The 23165-nt window shown below is 40.5% G+C and overlaps 1 protein-coding gene across 1 annotated transcript; it reads left to right on the top strand.

The window, feature by feature from the left end:
* The first annotated feature begins 67 nt into the window (after window positions 1-67).
* Window positions 68-23058, top strand: espnla (espin like a). The gene is made up of 11 exons (XM_040040116.1): window positions 68-759; window positions 2454-2644; window positions 6522-6708; window positions 6791-6973; window positions 7076-7207; window positions 17626-17787; window positions 17877-18018; window positions 18172-18344; window positions 18454-18618; window positions 19797-20749; window positions 22068-23058. The coding sequence occupies exons 1-11, from the start codon at window positions 466-468 to the stop codon at window positions 22597-22599; spliced, it is 3114 nt and encodes a 1037-aa protein (XP_039896050.1). The 5' UTR covers window positions 68-465; the 3' UTR covers window positions 22600-23058.
* The last annotated feature ends 107 nt before the right edge of the window (window positions 23059-23165 follow it).

Raw genomic sequence — 23165 nt, forward strand, 5'->3', positions numbered from 1 at the left:
TACCAGCTGCTTAGTCGCCCTTCTCTTTGATTAATTTTTAAAATAGTTGTAAAAAATGACTCTCATTGTAATCCACCATGCCTTGGCTCGGACTTCTCCCATTACTTAAGTTTCCGTGCTGCCTCAGCTCCCCCATCTCCAGTGAAGTGTGCGTGCATGTGCCAGCATATGGTCACTGCCACACAAAGAGAGAGCAGGAGGCCACGAGTGCTGCGCCTCCACCCGTCTTTCATTACCTTTCTTTCTCACCGCCTCTGACCCCCTCCTCTCTCCCCAACAGCTATGCTGGCCAGCTGGCTCCCGCTCGAGTGTCGCTTTCCCGGCTCAGGAGGAGCCAACAAGTACACGAGGGTTTTTTTGTTGTTGTGTGGGACTTTGTGCGTGTGAGATGGTGTTTTACTGGAAGGGAAAGAGCTCCAGGGAGCTTGTTCAGCCTGTGCCATAACCCACTAATAGCAGCGAGGCATGGTGCTTCATCGGACCATCCAGGCAGCTCGAGCGGGAGATCTCGCAGCCCTGAAGGAGCTCGCCTCTTCTGGTCACCTCTCTCCAGGCATCACTGATGCTCAGGGTGCTGGCCCGGTGCACCACGCAGCCAGGTGTGGACGCCTGGACTGCCTGCAGTTCCTGGTGAGCGAGCTTGGGCTGGGTGCTGATCCCCGGGCCTCGAACAGGGCCACACCAGCACATGATGCTGCAGCTACTGGCAACATCCGGGAGCTGCAGTGGCTTGTGCAAGAAGGAGGCTGCAACATTGAGGTAAATATATCCACTCATAGGAATCTTGGCACAAAAAGTTAGAGAGTGAAACCCATCCTGAGAGCTTAAGGAATCAACTTGACTTCCACTGGCTTGAGTACATTTATTAATGTATTCTTTTCGCAGGTAGTTACACCTGTAAAGCCTAAACCAAGAAGTAATTGTTAGAAAATTCTTCTTTTTTTTTTTTTTTAAACTGCAGTGTTTATTGAACCTTTTGATAAATTACATTTATTAAAAGTTTTTTGGGGGAAAATCACAGTGATGATGTAGAGTTCTCAAAAACTCACTTGGCATTACAGGGTTATGATAAATTAACAAATTATTACATTGTAAATGATTAAAACACAATTTAAAGAGATATCAGCTGAAGTGGAATAAGGGCCGGACTGTACTAGTGTGTAATACCAATTTTTACCACAAGATAGTGGAAGTATGTAGTTCGAACCTTTATTTTAGTAGGTAAGTCACTAAGTCACTTCCTGCAAAGGAAAGGAAAGGAAACCTCCTGATAAATTAAGAATAAGGCTAAAAAGAAGTGTCAGAAGTTAAAAGAATAGCAGCAAAGATGCAGAAACTGATAAAAATAAATAAATAACAGCCATTGGAAAGACAAACTCTGCCCCCTGGTGGTGAAAGTTTTAGTTAAATTCTGTAAAAGGCGATTGCAAAATGTGAGAAATACATCATCATCTTATTCATTAAAGATTTGAGAGTTCTGTTTTTCAGGTATTTCAGTAAGCTAAATGTTTTCAGTATTCCACTATTCCAAATTTCAGATTTTGTTTAAAACAGAAACATGAAAGTAACAAAGGATGAAAAAGAACTGACTATGATGATTTAATTGTTAGTTGTTGTTTTTTAAAGTATTACACGGTCATCAATTCATCTAAAATTTGGTTAAATGTATTTTAGAAGACGTAACATACAAGGATAGTCTGAAGGCAATAACTGAAAACTATAATTAATGGAATTAGAAGACTTTAGAATATCTGTTATATGCAAAAGAAGCAGAATAGGAATAATAAACACACATTAAAAACATACTCTTAATGACTCCACTTGGTTATTTTAGCTATTAAAATCATTTTGTTCCTTGAGGGTCGAAAAATAAAGGAAAAAAAGTAATAACAGTAACAGCATAGGGAAAGAAATTAATTACAGTAGTTAAAGTAGTTTAAAAAATTCTCTAAAAGCTTAAACCTATTCTGATGTATTACTGACTGATTACATCATATGGTTTTGACTTAGCTGACATCCATTATGGTAATGTATCACATGTCCAGTAATTATGCCCAGATGGTTGCAGGAAGTATAACAGAGTAGAAGCAGAGTAAAGTTTATTTACATTGTTTTTCAAAACTGAATGTGCAAGATCAGATTTTTAAGCTTCTATTTTACTTACTGATTATCGGAAATCTCTTAGATAAGAATCTCTCCTGCAGCTTTTCGTTTTAAAAACAGAAAGCGTTTACGGTTCAGTCTAAGAAGCTTGGAAAGTAAGGGACTTAGGCTACTATGACCTGAATGACTGAGAACCTGTGCACACACAATTACTCTTTACTTGTTTTATGTTACTTCATTTTTTTTAATCTGTTGCTAAAATGATAATCAAAAATCATTTACCTCCCCTGAGCCTGTAGAGGAGCAGATCTTCAGTTTTGTCCACATCAGATCTCTGCGAATGTTTCCAGGATAGAGATGCTGCCGGTGCCACGGCCCTTCACCTCGCGGCTCGGTTCAGTTGTGTGGAGGTCATTAAGTGGCTGCTTTCTGTTGGCGGTGTGGCCAAGGTGGAGACAAACTGTGGAGCTGTGCCTGCACACTACGCCGCAGCCAACGGGGACCTCACCTGTCTGAAACTGCTCATTCAGGAAGCACCTGGGTGAGTTCACAGCCCTAATTTCACTTCCTAATATTACAGGCTCTGTTTGCCTGCCTGAGGATGTTTGTACAAAGATAATCATCTGCATCCACACTTTTCAAAGCCATCCAGTGGGCCGAATTGGACCCTCTTACTACATTAATATTAACTGACTTTGCGTTTCCATTTTTCCATTTGTTTTTAGTAAGTAAGTTTAGTAAGTATTTTGTTTTTGGAAGTATGTGCAAGGAGTTGCAAGTTTGTGAAACTTCAAGTAGCGCTGTTAGGAAGAAACTTAAAATGTTAAAAATTTAAAAGTTAGAAATGTTATACTTTAGAATAATTTTTGATGATACTTCTGATCTGCTTTATTTTCCATAGCACTATAGTAACTGACGGACCCAAACAAAGCATAATAGCACCTGAGCCGCTGCTATTGGAAGTTCTTAAGCACTGATTAAGTGCAAGTTTAAAAAGTGGTGTTTCAGACTCATTCTTCTATCAGGCAGGTATTAAATTTAGAAACTTTTGCTCTTTTAAAGCATTGAAAACACTACTTCTCTTTGCCACTGAGCGATCGCCACAGACCTATAAGCATACCGTCCACATAAAATGAGATTAGCGGTTATACGATGGCCAGAGACCGTGGAACAACAGTCATAAAGTGAGCGAGTCCTAAGTTAAACGTTTTTCAATTTTGAGTGATGCAGCTTCCAGTGGAAGTGAAGGATAACGCTGATTGACATGTGACAGCGTTGGTTACCTTTGCAACTAGAGCTTAAACTGTCCAGCATTGACCAACTGTTAACTACACAGCAACTACACAGCAATGCATGAATGATTTTCTTTATGCACAGAACTACCCATAAGGAGTCCTAACAGCACTTGGGTACAGAGCCTAAAAAAGGCAGGTGTTAGCTTGGATCATGCCTCCATTAAGAAGATAAAGTATTTCTAGACATTATGAGCAACTAATCTCAATCTGTCAAACATTTCATTTCAGTTTGTAAAGTTTCTTTTTTTTTGTGCTTGGCAGTGAAGTTATATTTTTCACTGCCCATCCCCATTTATTTAACCTGCATGAAACAACACATGAAGGACACCTTAAGAGCATGCTGGGTAAAGAATCTACAATGAACTTCTTCACGATGTTGTACTTTCAGATGCATGTCCGCAACATCCACAGTCACATTATTTAGCAGTCTGCTGTAAGTATAGTTCTCTGAGAACTGCTGTTCTCTTTTCTATAGATAAATTCTCCTTCGCATCTTTTTTTCACCTCATGATATGTTATCAGTTGAGACCAAGGTAATGGGATAAGACAAAGGTGATTTTAGGTATATTTTTTACTGTTCCACTGCAGCCCTAGATGGCAGATTAGTTCTTGTAGGGACTTACCTTGTAGAGTAGGGCTGGGTATCGTCACTGATTTCTAGAATCGATTCAATTCCGATTCACAAGGTCCCGAATCGATTCGATTCAATTTGATTCGAATCGATTCAATTTGAATCTGGGAAATTTTGCTGCTGGTTCAGTCAATATTGTTTGGAGAGGGATAAAACCTGCAGCTTCAGAATCAGTGCAAAAAGGAGGTAAACACAAAGCGCGGACCCGCTGAAACATCAGAATCAGCGAGCTGTCAGCTTTCAGCCGCGACCGTGTCCGTGCCGTCGGGTGAGAAAGGCGACATCTCACTGATTCTTATGCGTTAGTGCGTCCACGCTTTGTGTTTACATCTTTGTGCAGAATCTGTGTACCTGCTCTCATTTACTGTTTTAGCTGTTTGGTGGTGGTTGAAATTTTGTGAGTTGTAACCTGAGATTCTGGCGTTTCAGGCAAAATAAATTTATAATAAAAAATCGATTCAGGATTTTAATGAATCGATATCACGTTATCCAAGCTAGAATCGATATAAATCGATAAATCGATAATCAAAAACCAACCCCTATTTAAGAGTGATGTCCCACTTGATCTTACACTGACTCACTTCCAAACCCTTAAAAAAATCTTATCAATAAATATCTGTGTCACCATAAAACAAAGTAACAGCAAATTACTGGATAAAAAGTATTATTATTATTACTACTATTGCACTGTTATTTCTCTTCAGCGTAATAAAGTTGGTGCAGAAATTCGTAGTCCCCAGATTATGACTGCAACTGCTGTTGGTCTGGCTTTTCCTCTACTAACACCATGAGAACGACATTTGTTGTCTGCATCCCCACAGAATTACTGTATCCTCAAAGGTGCTGGAGGGTCAGTCCAAAACGCTTTGGTGACTTTTCTGCCATCATCTGGTCAAGTTTGATGTTTGTTTGAAGTTCAGGAGATTTTGACCAAGCTCGTGATATTGTCAGCAGCCACTCTTTACCTGCACAGTTTTATCCCTGTTCTTGAAATACTGATTTCATACAGATGCTAAAGAACAAAAGGTCAAGTATAGAAAAAAAAGTCTTTACCACTCTAAATGACAAAAATAGAATTACACATGATAACACAGGGAAACAGGTTCTAATACAAAAGTTAGTTCAGTCATCTGCGATTCTTAATGAGCATAACTTTTTTGATTATGGCATGAGGTCACATTTACAGACATCTGAGATGATTAAAGGATGTACGGCATTGGGTTGCGCTCATCAAAAGGAACAAGTAAGTAAACATAAGCACCAGCCCTCACTTCTTCCTCCAATTAAACTTTTCCATCTCCTAAACCCGAGACAGCGGCACAGATAATGGCGCGTGTGGCTCTTCCTGCCTTATCCTCTTGTTACAATAGAGTCTGACTGTAATTTGCATGATGCATGGCAGAGTTTAGAGCATCACAAGTAACCATCAGTGACCTGTGAATAATACATGGCTACATGCTGTCCATCACGTTCGGCCTGCAGTTGTTAAAGAGCCGTGTGCACACCAGTGGAAACGCTGCTTTGAGGACCAAAAAAGATTTAAATTAAAGAAGAAATTTCCCCTGTGACATAATTTAACATTATTGCTCATATTAGATTTTTGAATAATTTCCACATCGATGTCCAGTGTGATGTGTATCCATAGATACACGTATGGTGTGCTCATTATTTTTGGTGTTATTTTTAATATGTTTTACCCACATTCAGCAACTAAATATTTATTTAATCATTTCCAGAATTAAAAACATACTTCAATTATCTGTGCTTTCATATTTCATTAAGATATTGCTCTGTTAGAACACATCAGACCATGTTGGCCATGAATACCAGAATGCCAGATCTTTCTCTCTTTACAAAAACCTTACACATTATAACAATTTCTAACTTAACTACTAACAAAACATTTTTAACAATAGCAACTATAATGAAATAAGCAAACCTATATGTATCTTTGAACTAATTGAAACTGAACTGAAAAGAAAAGAAAGGAACAATTTAAACCAAATAAAAATAAAAACGGATGAAATTATAAGCCATAAACTGTATTTAACTTGTATGTTTAATGAGAAAACTCTCACAGTTAAAAAAGCTGAAACGGTACAAGTCTGATATTTTAGTGGAAAAAGCACTGTAGGTTTTTTCAGGTATTTTATTAATGGATCTGAGTAACTGTGGTAACTCTAACTAATACGATACAACAAAATGATTTGTTAACCGGAACAAAAATTGGAACTAGACTTATAAAAGAGACAAAAATGAACTATTAAAATAAAAATAAAAAGGATATGTCCTTAGTTTTAATCACTGACAGTGGTTAAATTTGCTATACCAACAAACAAGAGAAGGCTTTGGTGCATATTTTTAAAGAGACTGGTTATTTCCATGGCCTGAAGTGTTGGATCTGTAGTGGAATGTCTCTTTTTAACTTCTTAAATCTGCCTGTGCTCATATATTTTTTTAATGGTTAACCTCCATCACCTGTTTGTGCACAGGTGTGTGAACCACCAGACGGCTACCGGTGCTACCCCGCTGTACCTGGCCTGCCAAGAAGGGCACCTGCATGTTGTCGAGTACCTTGTGAAGGACTGCGGGGCTGATGTGCACCTGAGGGCCTATGATGGCATGACCTGCCTGCATGCTGCTGCTCACATGGGCCACCAAACTGTGGCGTTGTGGCTGGTAAGTGAAGAAGCATAAATCTATGAAGCTGTTTTTTACATTTGATGCTTTCTTTGATCCGTATTTAATGAACTCTGAACAGGTGACCTGCACTGATATCAACCTGTCCTGTCAGGACATAGATGGAGCAACTGCTCTGCACTTTGCTGCCAGCAGGGGACACTATTGCATCTTGGAGAAACTACTACACATGGGTTCAAAGGTCATGAAAGATTACTGGGGAGGGACCCCACTTCATGATGCTGCAGAGAATGGAGAGCTGGAGGTCAGAGCTAACTTTTTTCCACATTTTTTATATCTTATGTTTTGTGTTATGCCTGAATAAACTCAATTGTATTAATAAAACTTGTCTCGTTTGATCTCTCAGTGCTGTAAGATCCTGCTGGCCCATCAAGCCAACCCCTCAGATCAAGATATTGATGGGTTCACAGCAGCAGATTTGGCAGAGTACAACGGACACGCTGAATGTGCCAGATATCTCCGTGCCATGGAGAGAAACGTAAGATGTTTGTCACCTGCAGTATATTTTATTTTGCACGTTTTCCCTTGTTTGTTTCCTCTCTTTGTGTCGCGGCACAGCTGTTTGCCTTGGCATGAAAATCAAAGCTCGAGTACGGTCAAACATCTGGAAGATCTTGGAAGCTCAGTGAATCATTTTCTTAATTTGTAACATGTATTTCATTCAGGTCAAGCCTATCATTCTCCTGAGCTGTTCTCTTCCACTCAACCTGATTACATTGCTCTCAGTTCAAGAGGTCTGAGAAAGTGGAGGATGAAGGCTTTAGGGCATTACAGGAGATGATGGCGTGAGTACTGTGGCGGGAGGGGGGGGGTATTCTTCTTTCTTTGTTTTCCACAGATGAGTCTGTCAGGCTAGCTCTTTTGGTTCGTGTGGAATGCACAGCACTCCTCAATGCGATTGATCAATATTTTAGAGCTGACACCTTGTTTTTGCTGGTGTTGCCTGTTCAAGTCAGACGTCACTGCAGGAAGCACTTACCTGCATTAGGGTTAATCAACTCAGAATACTTTGATGTAAGTCATTCCTCCTGACATGCACAGAATCAGGTGATTTTTTTCAAATAACTTTGGCATATTTCATGAAGACAAGAACAATTTGAGTTACTGACTCATAACGTCACATGAGTAGGCTGAAATTTCATAGCTTTTAATTTGCATTCTGTAATTCACAATTCATTTTAATTCAGTTTTATTTATACAGTGCCAAATCACAACAACACTTGCCCCAAGGTTCTTTATATTGTACGGTATGTATATAATATAAATATATAATAACAGAAAGAAAAAAAGAGAAAACTAAACAATTATATGACCCCCTAGGAGCAAGTGCTTTGGTGACAGTGAGAAGGGAAAAAACTCCCTTTTTACAAGAAGAAATTTCCAGCAGAACCAGGCTCAGAGCAGGGTGGCCATCTGCTATGACTGGTTTGGGTGAGGGGAGGAAGACAGGACAAAAACACGCTGTGGTAGAAAGCTTAAGAAGATCCTTTGTAACCTTTACTAAAGCTGTTTCTGTACTGTGGAGAGCTCTGAAACCTGAATGAAAGTTCTCAAATAAGAAAGGACAGAGGATATCCATTTGAAGTGCTGCTTAAACCGAATCCAAATCAATTTTAGACCGACTCTTAAGTGTCAAAAGTGTCTGAAATCGAGATCTCGTCTTCTTCTATAACCAGTTCTGAACATCAGTATGATAGGATCTTATCATAGTTTGAGTAAACTCCACTAATTTGATGTCTGTGAATTAGAGAAACAGAAAAAAAGGTTTGTACTCAGGATGTTTGATGTGATTTCAGATAATTCAGTGGAGAAAAATTCATTGAATTTTGGTAAACCTTGAATGGTCGCATCAGCTTCTGGGACAGGTGGGGACCACTCTGTCAGCAGACTTGTTGAACGTTAAAGCCTCACAGCTGTCCACCTGCAGCCTGCTGTAGTTGTTTTCCATCACCACTCCTCACTTGCTGCCTATAACGCAGGCTACACAGGGACGCACACAGAGTAACCAAAGCTGTCGGCCAATAGGATCCATGAATAAGTCAGCGGAGAAGAGCAGCACTCATACATGAAGAGGATGATGATAGGGAAGTAGTGAGGCGTGACTGCCGAGCTCCTCTTAAGAAATAATCCTCCCATGAACAAAGGGAAGCTAATTAGCGCAGGGCTGCTGTGGCGTCCGACGCAGCTCGAGCCACCGCCAACTAAGGGCCTATCAGTTACTTCTCTCCAGCGGCTCAGGTGGAGGGCCCGCGGGTGAAAATGCTGAGCCCGTTATGGGATCCACAAGCTTAAGTTTCAGCGTTTTCACCATTCTGATGCCTGGAGCCGGCAACTCTATCCCTTTGTGGAGCTGGAGAGCAGGATGTCATTGGCATCAAACACACATTTGACTGTCAGTCATGTTTTTTTCCAAGAGGCTTGGAAGTGCTATGATTGTCACCTCTGGATGCTGTGTAATGATGGTAGCAGACTGAATGGTATATCGTGTTTCTTGGCACTTTATGAATTGGATACACTAACAGAGACTCAGTGTGAAGTAAAAGGTCATCTGACAGACAACCGACCAAACAGTCACTCGATTTAAATCTTTATAACATTTACAGGATAGAATATGTAATGATTTAAATCCAGCTGTGGCAGAGATAAGGTGTGCAGGTAGACGTGCCTTAATTACATTTCTGGAGGTGTTTTACGTTTGTAACGTAGATCGCGGGTTTCATCGGTTCTTAAGTGTCAGTCGGATAATCTCATTTCCGAGAAGTGACCTGAATGTAGCGGGACAGTGACCGCTGCAGATCTGGACTCGCTGCCATGTTTGGATCACTCACAGCGAGGTCAGACTCGTTCAGCGCTGTCATCTACTCTTCCCTCATCTCGCATCTCAGCAACAGCTGCAATCAAATAAACAGTGTGCGGTGTGAGGTTTACTTCACACACGCGCACGCGCGCGCACACACACACAGAGCGATCAGGCCAAAGATACTGGTGTTTGAGATTTTTGTTATTTTTAGAAACCTTGGAAAGAGCATTCATCAGTCATCACTTTGGTTTTTAAGACACACGTCTAAAGTTTTACATTTCTTTTGAGAAATAAAACACATGTAATCTAATAACTTTAAAGAGAATTTAATGAATTTTGTTGGGCTCATCACATCACTTTATCCTCTTGCACAACGGAGCTGTGAGTCTGTCCGACTCAGAATGTTTGGGTGCAAAATGTGATATTTATTAGGAAACTAGTGCAGAGATATTTTACAGCTCTATAAAATATGGACTATATGGACAAAGTGCTGAACACATTTAACCTACCGGAGCAGCTCAGTCATGGAAGTACATGCAACGAAGCTCCTGGTGCACAGTTTTTGTTCTGATGTTAATGGTCAGAGATAGTTTGGAGCACTGCAGTTACTAAATCTCAAACCTTTTGCTATTATAAATCTGGTTTTAGACTGCAAAAAAATTTTGAACCCTGAATTTATTTTTCAGTTTTATGTGCGCTTTCATATACGCTATAAAAGGTGCTGTATGGGACATTTTGCTGGCTAGTTTTGGGTCCACGGGCGCCTTCAGAGCAGTGGTTCTCAAAGTTTGGAGGGCCTGATACCCCTTAGAGAAGGACGGCATCATAGTGCCGGAGTGTAAAATATTGTTGTTTTGTTATATCCCTTTTTTGACTATGAGATCGATATGATTGGTCCGTCACTCCCAACTTCTTTCAGTGTGATTGGTTACTGATGTGAAGGTCTATGTTTTAACTAAGTAGTATCTTTGAACCCAATTTAAAGTGAGAGAAAGAAAAACGCAACATTAAGTAGAAAAAAGGCAAAACCAATTCCAATTAGAAGTTCTATAAACTGCATCAGTTTTATGTCTGTGATGTAAGGAACAGAAATAAGCATCGGTATCCTGGATGTTCTTCAAACTTCAAACTTCTATATAGACTTCTATATATGGTGTCGTATTGTGATGACCAAGTTACAGCATATGAAAGGTCGAATTCTTTCCCTACATTTTGATACCATGTTCACCTTCTATTCCTTCTGAGTCAAAATAATTTTCTAATGGAGTCATATCTGTGTTCACGTGTGATACTTTGAAATATAATGAAGCTGTTGTACAGAGGAAAGTCGGCTGAGTCTGAGGGGTTCGGGTGGGAGCGTTTTTGATTGATGAATGAGCTCTTCTATTCAATCGTCCCAGGTGGAAAAACAAAATCACCTGATTACCCACGCGCATGTCTCTGCTCCAGGTGCTTTGACAAGTCTTTCGCTGATACCTCCCTGCGTGTAACAGCATGACCGCTGGTTTGTCAATGCATTAGTGACATTACCGGCCATCCTATCCGGTCCCTCAATTATTAACAGCATTCTCCGATCAGAGTTTATTGTTTATTACCTGGCGGCCCTTGGCCACTGTTAAGAGACGCTGATGATGGTGTCAAACAAGTGGACGGTGATCTTAAGATAGCACGCCCCAATACCTGGCTGCACAAGTCGGTGTGAGTCATACCACGAAGTGTGCGCCGAGAGAACTGCTCAAGGTCAAGGTCGGTGAGTTTTAGTTTGGTCTGTTTGTCAAAGTGCAATCGTTTTTTTTATTGTGCTCATGTGATTTTGTTTGTGCGTGTAAACTGTGTGAGTGGTGATCTTTAATGTTATGTGCTTCTGTCTTTGTTGCTCTGCCAGGAACTACAGTTGAAAAGCCTCTGTAGTTAAATTTGGGCACATTTACACGATGGACCCAAGTGCTCGTTAATTAATGAGCATTTTCCCTCACCATATTATAAGCTCTCTTTCTTATTTTTCTTTGAGCTGAAGGAAAGTGAGCGGACAGGCTGAGTAATTAATTTTGTGAAATGAATGGAAAGTTTTGTATGTTCCGTTTGAGAGGCCCGAACTGGCAGATGTTTTGGCAGCATTTCGCCTATTTTCTGATCAGTTATAGCCTGTTACGGTTAGGCATGAGTAACGCTCCAGGCTCATGACCTTCCTTTATTTTGTCATTGTTGATTTTTGCAAATTGGATGTGTTTTCTTTAATCTTGCAGTTTCCAGACATGTCCAATAGTAGTTACAATATTTCAGCACTAAGTAGACAAATACTTTCAGTTATTACTTTTGTAGCTGCAGCAGATGCAAAAAAAAAAAGAAAATGCTGTAGATGTTCCCAAAAACAGTATATCTGTCAGTTGGTAGTCTCGCAAGCATTTACCTCCATGGAGGAAACCTGAGAGTATATTGCCATGTGAGTGGACATGTATTTACACTATAGCGGTCTGTGTATAATGTGCAGCCGCTGTATACATTCCCTGTTGCGATTTATCACTGTGAATATTTCACGTGGAAGCAGGTTGTTTGAATGATTGATTCCAGAGTGCAGAATTACAAGACATGTTTCTTAAACACAAACTGTGTTTCTGAAATAATTAAACTCTCCCGTGGTTCGACCCACAGGGACCGCAGATTACTGGAGCTGCATGTCTGACAATGAGACAGCATTGAGTAGCTGTTTCTTAACTCCCTGGCTCCTAATCTGTAGTGATCAGAGCCTTTGTGGTCTTCGACAAAAAGGAGAGCAGATCCAGGCCAAAAGCAGGGTTAGGCTATCTGAATATGCGTGGCAGTAGTGATGGGGGAGTGATGAAAACCAAATGCTCTCTGGCCACTGCATCTAATTAAACACACACATGCAGGGTTCATCGTAGTTTTTAGGACACTGAACTGTTACGAAAAAGGTCACAAAGGAATCGGGCTCCCCCTTCCCATTTCCCAGCCCGCTTGTTGTTTATCTATTTATGGATTGCGCAACTTCTGGGAAGATTATTCCTCCGCCCGAGCTGTGTCACAGCATATTTCGTGTTGCTCGACATCAAAGTGCCGCGTGAGAGGAAATGGCACGGACCACCTCATGGACGTAAAGCACAACAGCGTGCAGCAGCATATTAGGCCTGGCTTTGAAGTTTTGGCTACTAATAATGTCCTCTGAGAGGTGAATTTGATATGTATTCTGTATGGAGTGCATTAGGACAATGCAGGTTCATTAAAGGCGACCTAAATGATTCCATACATCCGACAGCCTGCCTGGAGCGGTGTGAAATGCTGCCACCTATTCAGCCGTGCATGTGCTTGTTTTCTTCTTTGGTTTGGTGCGAGTCTTCAGGCTGTGAAATGTTTCATGTGCTCATTTGTACATCATAATCAGAAACTTCCTTTTTTATTCAAATTAAAAACCTAGCAGACTTATATCCTTGATAGCCTGTAAAAAACAACAACAAAAAAAAACAACAACAACCATATTTAACCTAAAACAACTGACACTTTTGACACTTTCTGGCACAGAACCTGCTCCCATATTGAAATCATCTCGTGTGACTGATTACACTGCCTGAATCTACATTTTTATTACTTTAAAGGCTCCCAAAACCTGCTGTAATCTGGGATTTCCTGTTTGTGCCTAAACTTGACATATTTACCTGCTAAGTGGTTTGTATTACAATATGGACAAAAGTATTGAGCCACGCCTCTTAATCTTTGAATTCAGTCGCATTGCCACAGGTGTATAAAATCAAGCACGCAGCCATCCAATCTGCCTGTACAAACATTTGGATCGTTGTAAAGAGCTCACTGAATTCAAGCATGGTGCTGTAATTGTGCTGAGGCACATAGAGAGTAAAAGTTGCCAGTGCTCTTCTGACTCAATAACTGCAGAGCTCCAGACTTCCAAACCTCCTCTGGCATTAATGTCAGCATAAAAACAGTGTACAAAGAGCTCCTGCAGGGGTAATGGAGGTGATGTAGCATAGGTCCCCAGTACTTTTGTCCACATAGTGTATGATTTAAGAACAAATTGAAAGGGGAAAAGATGATTTTCAGGTGTGTTTTTTCTATCTACAAATGATGAGTGGAAACTGTTGTAAATGTAAGATTTGACTATACTAACAAAGAGAAGAAATTATGTCCTCTCTGTGGTTGGTTTGATGTATTCCTGTAAATTAAGATTAAAGACTACAGTCGTACTTTACACACAACTATCACACAGAAGTAATAACAAAAGCAGTCTGAGACTGCATAGCTTCCCTCCACATCATGGATGAATCGAGTCCCTGGATCCAGTTGGTGTCATTTTGTTGTGAACATCAAGGCCATTTCCCCCAGCTTTTCCTCTTTCAGTTTAAGATATACTTTTATCTATCTTAAAAGTTGAAAAATTACAAAAAAAAGAACCTAAAACAAAATAAAATAATGTCCTTTTTTAACAGTTTTTCCAGTTCAGGGGGCTCGTGTGGCACTGAATCCTATCCCAGCTGTCACTTGGGGAAAAGCAGCCATACATTACATTCATACCTACGGCCAGTTTAGAATCAGCAACCTGACTGAACACGCCTGTCTCCGGACTGTGGGAGGAAGCCAGAATAGAAACAAAGACCCCAAGCAGGCACAGAGAGCCATCTCCATGTAACATAGGTCAACAAATTCAATAAAGCAAAACGAGCACAGCAGATGTGAGGTGAAATTAAGATGGCTCAGTGTACACACAGGGTCAAGTGTAGAAGGACAATCCACACTAAAATGTGTATGTTGGTACGTGTTTGTGAAGATATGATGCAGAAAGTACAATTTTGCCTCATTTCGCAATATTAAAAAAATCCTTGCAAAAATTCCTGGATCGAGATCAACTCCAAAAGTGAATTACTTCTAAGTTGGGCAAAGCTCCATTTCTATTAAACTTCTCATGCAAAAGTTCTGTGTGTAACTTTTTAAGTCAGGCAATCTGAACCAATCACATAACCTCCTTGATGGAGATCTCTTTTCATCTGTTTCTGTGGTGTTCGCTCAAACGAAATCTTACTCCATAATGAGGTCACACGTAACTAGACAAACCAGGCTCGTTGCATGAAAAGCACTTGTGACATCGTGCAACGGCCACCAAACTGCAGTTCAGTGTGATGGTGGGAAACCTGCAGCAGTTCAGGTGAGGTGAAGAGAGAAGTGTCTGAAAATGGATCATCTTACAGCAGGCGTGATGTCACCTGATTTAGATGACAGGAAAGATATAACGCAGTAAGCACTTCTTTGATCCTCATCATTTTCTAAGACAAAAATACGAGTGTTTAAAATAGAACTCTGACTGAGCACGTGTCTTATTTTATTAACATTAACATCAGTCATTTCAAATTAATACTTCTCAAACTCCGTATGTATCTCGGTTTTTTAAAAAGTAGGAAAATAATTTCAATCAAAGGCCGCTGTTGTCATTCATGGAGTCTGGACAGTGGCAGATGTCAAATGGCTGCAAAAGTCAACCTTTTTTAGTTTAAACCTGAGAGTAACATAGCTGAAGAGGTAAATAAAATGTACATAAACAATTGTTTGCTGTAAAGAAGTCAGCATGTGTGTCCAATAATTGTATTTTCACATGATAGCATCAATAACCAGCATATAGTCCTCCTCTCCTTTTTTTATTCAAGTCAGTTTCATGCTCACACATGTAAGCATGATTCATAATTACAGGCTCAATACAATGGCCAGCGTACAGCTGCATCCAGCCGAATAGCTACATCGGTTAGCTGGAGACGCTGATTGACTGGTGCTTCCTCTGTGATCAGGGTCAGAACTTTTGGGTCATTTTCAGAGCTGATACTTTATTGCTTAGCTAGAGAGCATCTATGTTTTCCTGTCTTTCACAATTCTTAAAGCATTTTCACTCAATATCTAAGGGCGTTTGCATGGCTCATGGGAGAAAATTATCATCACGGTGTTTAGCTTTAGTCATTGCTTATAACCAGCAGCATTTATGAGCCATAAATAAGTAAATCAAATACATCAGGAGGGAAGTGCCGAAAACACAGCTGCAGCTCTTTTGGAAGTTTCCCGCTCCTTCCCCCTCTTCTTATCGACAGTAAAGCTGAACAATATTGCTTCACTTGTTTCCTTTTGATGGGAAATTACAACCAAAAGCAGCACAGTGTGCTTTTTTCTTTACTATTTTTTCATTATTCAGAAACTGTGAGCCGTTTGAAATGACGACAGCTCTGGAAACCATTGCACACACAAAGGAATGGAGGCTTTCCTGAGTCAAAACATGCATTAAACATTTAGGGATTTTAAAATCATGAAAAAGTGTGCTTCAGCTGAAAAGAAATTTGGAGCATATTAAGGCCAGCAAGTTGTAATATTCAGGGTTCATTAGACCTGTAAGTAATGTATAATTCCATTGATAGCACTGTCAAGCTAAAAATCACAAAGGCTTCACAACAAAATGCAAAAAAGTTACCCAAAAGCAAGTTTTAAAACTTTTTAAAAGAAACAGCTGAGTCCACAGATCTCAGGCTCAGACAGAGAGGTTCAGAGTCTAGGGGTCACTGTTGCAAAAGCTCTGTCTCCTTTAATTATTAGCTGGCAGGCCGTAATCACCTGATCCTAGGGACCTGCTGGCGATGTATGGATGTAACGGTTATCTGATAACCAGAATCTTAAAATAAATCCTAAAGTCAGTGGAAAACCAGTGCTGCAGAATTAACCATGGTGTGACATGTGAACAGCTAAAACTGCAGAACTGCAGGAGGTAACGGTAACGATGGGTCATTTCAAATCCTAGCAATCCAATTGCAATGAAATGAAGGCATGAATAACAATCCCCAATTCAGAGCATAACACAATAGACCTAAACTTGATAAGCAAGGTAAAAGCTGAAACAGCAGTCACATCAAGCTTCCTGATCCTGATTAGCAAAAGTGGCAAGGGGAACTAGAATTTGCATTACAGTTTTTAATAGAGTCAAAGCACGTATGTAAGATGTGTGACTGGGGCTTAAATGAGATACAAAACTGGATGCCATATGTGCAGCAGTGATAAGAAATGTCTTTAACAGTAATCAAAATGTGCTGAAGAGGGAGCAGCAGAAACAATAAAGTCCCCAAACAGGAGCCTTGCGGCACACCATAGGCAAAAGAAGTGAAGAGCACCTGGACTTAGAAACAGCCACAGAAAAGGAGCATTCAGAGAATTTGAAGAAAGATCAGATGTAAATAGTGGGGCAGCACGTTGGCACGGTGGTTAGCACTGTTGCTGCACAGCAAGTGTCTGTGTGGAGTTTGCATGTTCTCCCCCGTGTTTGCGTGGGTTCCCTCCAGGGTACTCCGGCTTCCTCCCACCGTCCAAAGACATGCAGCTTGTGGGGATAGGTTAATTGGATAATCCAAATTGCTACTAGGTGTGAATGTGCGAGTGAATGTGAGTGTGAATGGTTGTCTGTCCCTGTGTGTTGGCCCTGCCACAGACTGGTGACCTGTCCAGGGTGTACCCCGCCTCTCGCCCTATGACAGCTGGGATAGGCTCCAGCGACCCCCGCGACCCTGAAAAGGATAAGCGGATGGATGGATGGATGGATCAGATGTAAATAAAACATCTTGCAATTGAGAATCATTTTGTGGTTTGTGACATATCTTCCAAGTATGAAATAATTGTACAAAAGCAGCTAAAGGAAGCTGCAGTTCTGTAAGTGCAAGTATAAGGACAAACAAGTATTTGTAAAGTTTGTGCATCATTCTGCTTCCTTGTTGAAGGAACTTGTGTTTTGTTTTTTTAGTAACCCGTATATTGAAGTTTGTAGATTGCCGGTTAATTTTCGATTGTTTTTGGTGTTTGTTGTCTTATTTCTGTTTGTTTGTTTGTTTGTTTGTTTGTTTTGCTTTTTTGAATTATGAATAAATTTTAAAAAATCATTTATTCAAACTGAATATAGGAGATGCTTCTTTATTATTCCACGTTTTTTTCCTTTTTTCAATCCTTATTACCTCTTTTTGTCACACTCTGTTTCCATGTTTTCCAAGGTGATTATAATTATAGTGCAGTAAAGTGCAGTAAAGTCTTATTCTAAATATTTTAAATGTTTGCAGGCCTACAGTGTAGATAAGCCCATTGAGGTTCCCACTCCAGCAGAGGAGGTGAAAGTAAAGCCAGCCCTGGTGTTGCCACACAGCAGGGAAGACTACTACGGGAGCCTGAGTGACACATGCACAGACAGTCACAGCAGTAACTCACACATGGACAGTTTAAAGGTAATCGCAGTTTAGTTTTTATGATGCTTTCTGGTTTTTTTGTGGTTTCTTAGAGCACGCCAGTGAGTCCTTTTATTTGTTTACAATAGCAGCCTGAGAATGAGGAGTCTCCACAAGCAAGATGCCCTCAGTCCCTGCTTGCACCTTCTTTACCTTCTGGTTCATCTACACCTGCCCAGCCTCAGAGGACTGCCGTCAGTAGAATAGAGCAGGTTGAAATCGCAACATCTGGTGAGAGAAACATCTGTGGAGCTTATTTAATTGCTCTTATTGCAAAGCAAGGCAAAAATTTATTGCACAATTTCATGGTAACAGTGAGTCATTTCAAATATTAATCTGCTTTAAAATGACTGGGAAAATGACTGCTCATGACTTGTACTGCAGTTATTAGATGTTTCAAGCAACCCAAGGCCGCTGGGAGTGAGAGAACTGTCTGTACTGATAAGACAATGTTGCCTGATGCAAACCTCCTGGCTGAAAGAAAACTTCTTGGCGACATGAAGTCCATTAAATCTTTGAAACAGTCAGGAATATCGGGAGTTTTCACTGGACAAGCGGTAAGTATTCTGGGCTTCCTTATTTTAAATATCCTGTCGTCAGATTCACTTCCTTTGTTTGGATAAAAAGCTGATAGCTAGAACTCTGCCGCTTCATGTATCTCTGAAGAATAAGATGGTGGTCCTACCTACTGAGGAGGCCAACCTGTCAGACATTGATTATCTGGTGCCCACCCATGATGAGAGAGGCCGTCCCATAGCAGAATGGAAGAGGCAAGTCATGGTGAGACAGCTGCAGGCCAGGCTGCTGGATGAGGAGGATCAGAGGAGAAAGGTAATGTTGTCTGAGAGATGAATTAGGGCACAATTTAGTACTTTCAATCAAGAAGTCATTGCGTACAAATCGGGTCTTCAAGGTGCTTTTCATGTAGGACTAAATCAGAGAATTTCGGGAGTAAACCAAGATTGATGTGACTTTTTAGACTAGCAGTTCCAGAGAAAAGGGAAATGAGCCTGATTGCCATTTAATTGTTGGCTTTTAAGTAGAAACAAAAGACTGTAGCCCCAATCCAACCTTTTAAAATTTATCAAACAGTTAGTCGATAACACTTTAGTGTATGTCCTGTATTTAAAGTGTCAGTTTTTGCTTCTAATGGTACTTCTAAGCCCTTTTAGATTATACAGAATGCAACTGCATGCAAAACAGTCATTATGTTGTGTGGATCTTTACGTATTAGATTCTTTATAAAATCCTTTGTGTTATAGGTTGTGTTTAATGTTTCAGCTTCTGTAACAGGAAGCAACCCAACCGTTGGGTTACACTTGTAGGTACTCGTGCACACACTTTCCCCATTTCTTTTACATTTAAATCCCAAAGGCAAAGGCCTTTCTGGTTTCTTGGAATAGTCATTTAAAAATGAACAAATATTTGGGAAAATATTTGGAGTGTTTCTTGGAAAAGATGGAGCACATAAAATTAATAACTTCATCGACAGACAACTTTGAATTTCCGCCTGCTGGCTGAGCAAAAGAAGCTATCTCCACTTCTGGGTGGAGAAAGCTTTATTTTCTCGCATTAAAGACAAAACGGCTTTTAGTCAAGAAATGACCACCACAATAATCCATAATAATCAACCGTAGTAAGGTCTGCTATTTGAGGTAAAGCCTAATTTAAACAAAACCTCTCCTAAACAAATGGTTACAGTCTAAACATAATGAGAAAAGCAAAAATTGCAGCTCTTTCTTTGTGTTGCTTCTCTAAATCTGCATTACTGAAAATCTGAAAAACACTTGGAAATTCAGTCCCCATTTACTTTTAATTGCTCATAACAAATCACTGAACACATAGCACATTGTGAGTCAAGTCATATTTCTGAGGTTTGGATGAGGTCTGTGTTGCAGTTTTAATGTATCATTACTCTTTTTCTTGCATGCCAAAACCCTCTGAAATGTTTAAAAAATGTAAAAATTACATCCTGCGTGTTTATCTGGTGTTTGCCTCTTCTTTTACAGGAAAACGGGAACAGATTTGCCAAAGTCAGCTGGAGGTACTCCCAAGCCCACAATGCCATCCTGGGGCCCTCTGGTGAGCTGCTGACTGAGGGTGATCTCATCTATCTGGAGCAGCAGATTGCCAACGTCTCCCTGCAGAGGAACTGTGAAGGCTACGAGTTGGAGTTGGCTCGTCTAGCTGAGGAGCTCAGGCACATCCTGCCGGCCCCCATAGTGAACATCACCGTCAACACGCAGTTTGGGAACTTCACAAATCAAGTTCCCTTACCTGTGTGGTGCGGCCGTATTTCGGGGATCGTAAAGAGCATGTCTCTACTCATGACCAACCTGACGGACCAGCCCTACTGCAAGATGCCCAATACAGAGCTTATCACAGTGTTTTCTCAGACGTCAGACAGAAAGAACTCCACTAGGGGACGCAGGGAGATGATCGAGGATGAAATCCATCAGTTTGGAGTGTCTGTGAGGACTCTGAAGTCAAATTTTGAAACGCAGAACTTGTCGTTGTTAACTGAACCTTCAGAAGCTCACATGTTAACTTCTTCCACACAGTTTGAGGCCCCAGAGTCAGGAAAGCAGGTTAAAGGGCTGAATCCAGCTGCAGAAATAGATCAAAACAGTGACTCTGGTATTGACTATGATACAAATGTTCCTGATGTTCAAGAGACCATTAGTCTTAGAAAGGAGAGGATAGTTGTTCTGTTTTTAGGCCACTGGAAGAAATCTGCTTACACTGTGGCACTGAAGAGCAAGGATGCAGCAGAGAGTAAGATAAGTGGAGGAAACCCAGACATGGGTGACAGATCTGGTCGTAGGAGTAGCATCGAGAGTGCTCAGTCAGAGATGATGAACAGTTCCCTGGGACACTTCTTCAAGCAAAGAAGTGCTGTCAACAAGATGCTGGGAAACTGGAGAAATATGATTTCCAGTGTCCCTTCAAGGCAGATAAGAAGGTAGGATGGGGTGACTTTTCCTTCCTATTGAAAACTGAAGCTGTTCACATCTTTAAGTAACTTAAATCAGAGATTTGCGTGGATGTTTGTGTGTCAGATCATATTGTAATTTTTAGGACACCTCACATCAGAATCATGGAGTTAAATACAATAAATGTTTTCTTTTAATGCATATATGCTGTTCCTCCATAGTAGACGTTTATATATTTACCCAACATGCGAAAAGTCACTGGTTTGAGATCAGGAGGAAACACAAATACCTTTAGGATTGCGGGTTGCATCGTCAAGATTTGCCAACTCAAATTATCTGTAAATTATCTGTGGTGACCCCTTGTAAATAAGGTATCAGCTGTAAGAAGCTTTATACTGTATAAATGATACACGAGAAGTGTGGTTAACGCTCAAGCAACCAAGCTATTTTAGCAACTAGAATCACAGAGGGGTTCATTATAACCCTATTATACGTTATATAGCAAAGTATAATGGGTGTGTGTGTGTGTGTGTGGGGGGGGGGGTAATTCTGTCTTGGGCAGGCCTGGGAACGAAGCTCGAGAGAGAGAACACCAAATGGCCAGGCATTAGCCCAAGGGGCCAAAGAGGCAAAATGGGCCAGCCTTCTTGTGGGCAAGAGATACCATAGGGGTTGGGTGCAATGTGCCTGTTGAAACTAGCTCTTGGGACATGGATTGTCACCTCTCTGATGGGAAAGGTGTCTGATACATTGGGGTTTTTCCCAGCTGAGCTTGGAGAAGGCGGTCAAAAATATCCCTTGGAGGTTCTTCCCTTTTCAGGGTTCTTCAGATTTATGGCCCCATTGCTGGGGAGTCTGACTCATTTCCGTTAGGTGTTGGACTTTGCTAGGGATGCCCTTTGACACAATTTTGGAGTGATTCTCCCTGACCTGGAAATGTCTCACTGATTGCCTGGATAAGCTGGAGAAGGTAGCTGGGGAGAGGGTGGTCTGGGGCTTAGGTTCCCATTCCTTCCCCTGTTTCGACTTAAACTAAATTTAAGCCTGAAACCAAATAAAAAATATTTTTCAACATAAATACTAAATATCAGGCTTGGATTCTGCTTTTTTTTTTATTTATAGGAGAGTAAATCAGAATTAGAATACCTTATTAATCACTAAGCAAATTATGTCAATACGTGTCTATAAGTTTTGTACCAGTACTCAGAAAATACATTTATATTAATGCTACATAATTACATAATTTTGGGCTTGGTAAACTATGGACATATGGTATCTCCTTGTTCATGCTTGGTGAATGACAGATAGTCAAATACATTGTTGTGTAACCTGCAGTGTTATCAACAGGCTCCACAGGCAGAAAGCCCTCTACTCGCCAGAGCAGTTCTTACCCCGTCTGGGTGGTGTTCCTGTAGAGTATGACAACCTGACCCTAGATCTCTTCATGCTGGGCTACTTTCACATCTTGGAGCTGGACCTGCCAGTCGATGAACGGAAAATGAGGCATCTTCTGTGCTTCGAGGTATTCGACCATGTGGGGAGCTTCCCCTGGGAGATGGTCAGGGACTTTCATAAGGCCGTCATTCAGGACATTGAGGCTGGGAACCGTGAGTGGAAGGACGGCTTCGAGGACATTAAAGTAAAGTTCTTTGGGAATACCTTGAGTCAGCCTGAATGCTCTACAGAAACAGTAAAACACAGCCTCCCAGAGGTTAGACAGGTCCCTAAAGTCATTGTGCAGACGCCTACGCCAGATGAGGGGACACTCTACACTGGAACTGACATTTCCAGTTTTAGTAATGAAGAAATTTGTAAATATATTGACCGTAGTTTTGCTTTTTGGAAAGAGAAGGAGGCAGAGATTTTTGATTTCGAGTAGTCACTTGTGTCATATTTTTAGATAACATCGGGGCTGGCTATCAAACTAATTAATGAACTAAACATTTCCATCATCAGTTATGAAGTAAAGTTGGCACAGATATCTTAAACCTAATTGTCGGAAGTCTTGTTTACTTAATGTTTCATCGTAAATTTCTTTGTCTGAATTATAATTTTGTTATTTTTTTTTACTGTTTATAAAAAATATATATGCTTTTAAGAGTAGAATATTTAGGTACTGTGGTAATAGTATTGAAACTCAGTCAAATAATTGTCAATATCATCAAGTTTCAGACGATACCCAGCCCTGTTAAAAAAGAGTGCTAAAAGTGTTTTTGTTCAGTTCTTTGTTAAGAGAGCATTTTGTGGTAAATATTTGCAACAAAGCCTCAGAGTGATCCATGGTCTGAGAGAAACCAATTCTGACATTCTTACAAATAAATCTTAACATAGAGCTCAATTGATTTTCATTGTTTTCATATTCATTTCACTGATCTTATCCTTCATTAAAAATCTTACTTTTTAAATGGGTTTTTCTTGTTTCTGAGACTCATAAAAACATGGACC

Source organism: Simochromis diagramma, unplaced genomic scaffold (genome assembly GCF_900408965.1).
Source record: "Simochromis diagramma unplaced genomic scaffold, fSimDia1.1 OVJJ01000026.1, whole genome shotgun sequence".
Classification (NCBI taxonomy): Eukaryota; Metazoa; Chordata; class Actinopteri; order Cichliformes; family Cichlidae; genus Simochromis; species Simochromis diagramma.

What these genes read in the sequence shown, in the direction of transcription:
- espnla (XM_040040116.1), top strand. Translation starts at nt 466, where the DNA reads ATGGTGCTTCATCGGACCATCCAGGCAGCTCGAGCGGGAGATCTCGCA. An exon ending in GAGTTTTCACTGGACAAGCG is followed by an intron (nt 18,345 to 18,453) that starts GTAAGTATTCTG and finishes GTATCTCTGAAG; the next exon opens with AATAAGATGGTGGTCCTACC. An exon ending in AGGAGGATCAGAGGAGAAAG is followed by an intron (nt 18,619 to 19,796) that starts GTAATGTTGTCT and finishes CTTCTTTTACAG; the next exon opens with GAAAACGGGAACAGATTTGC.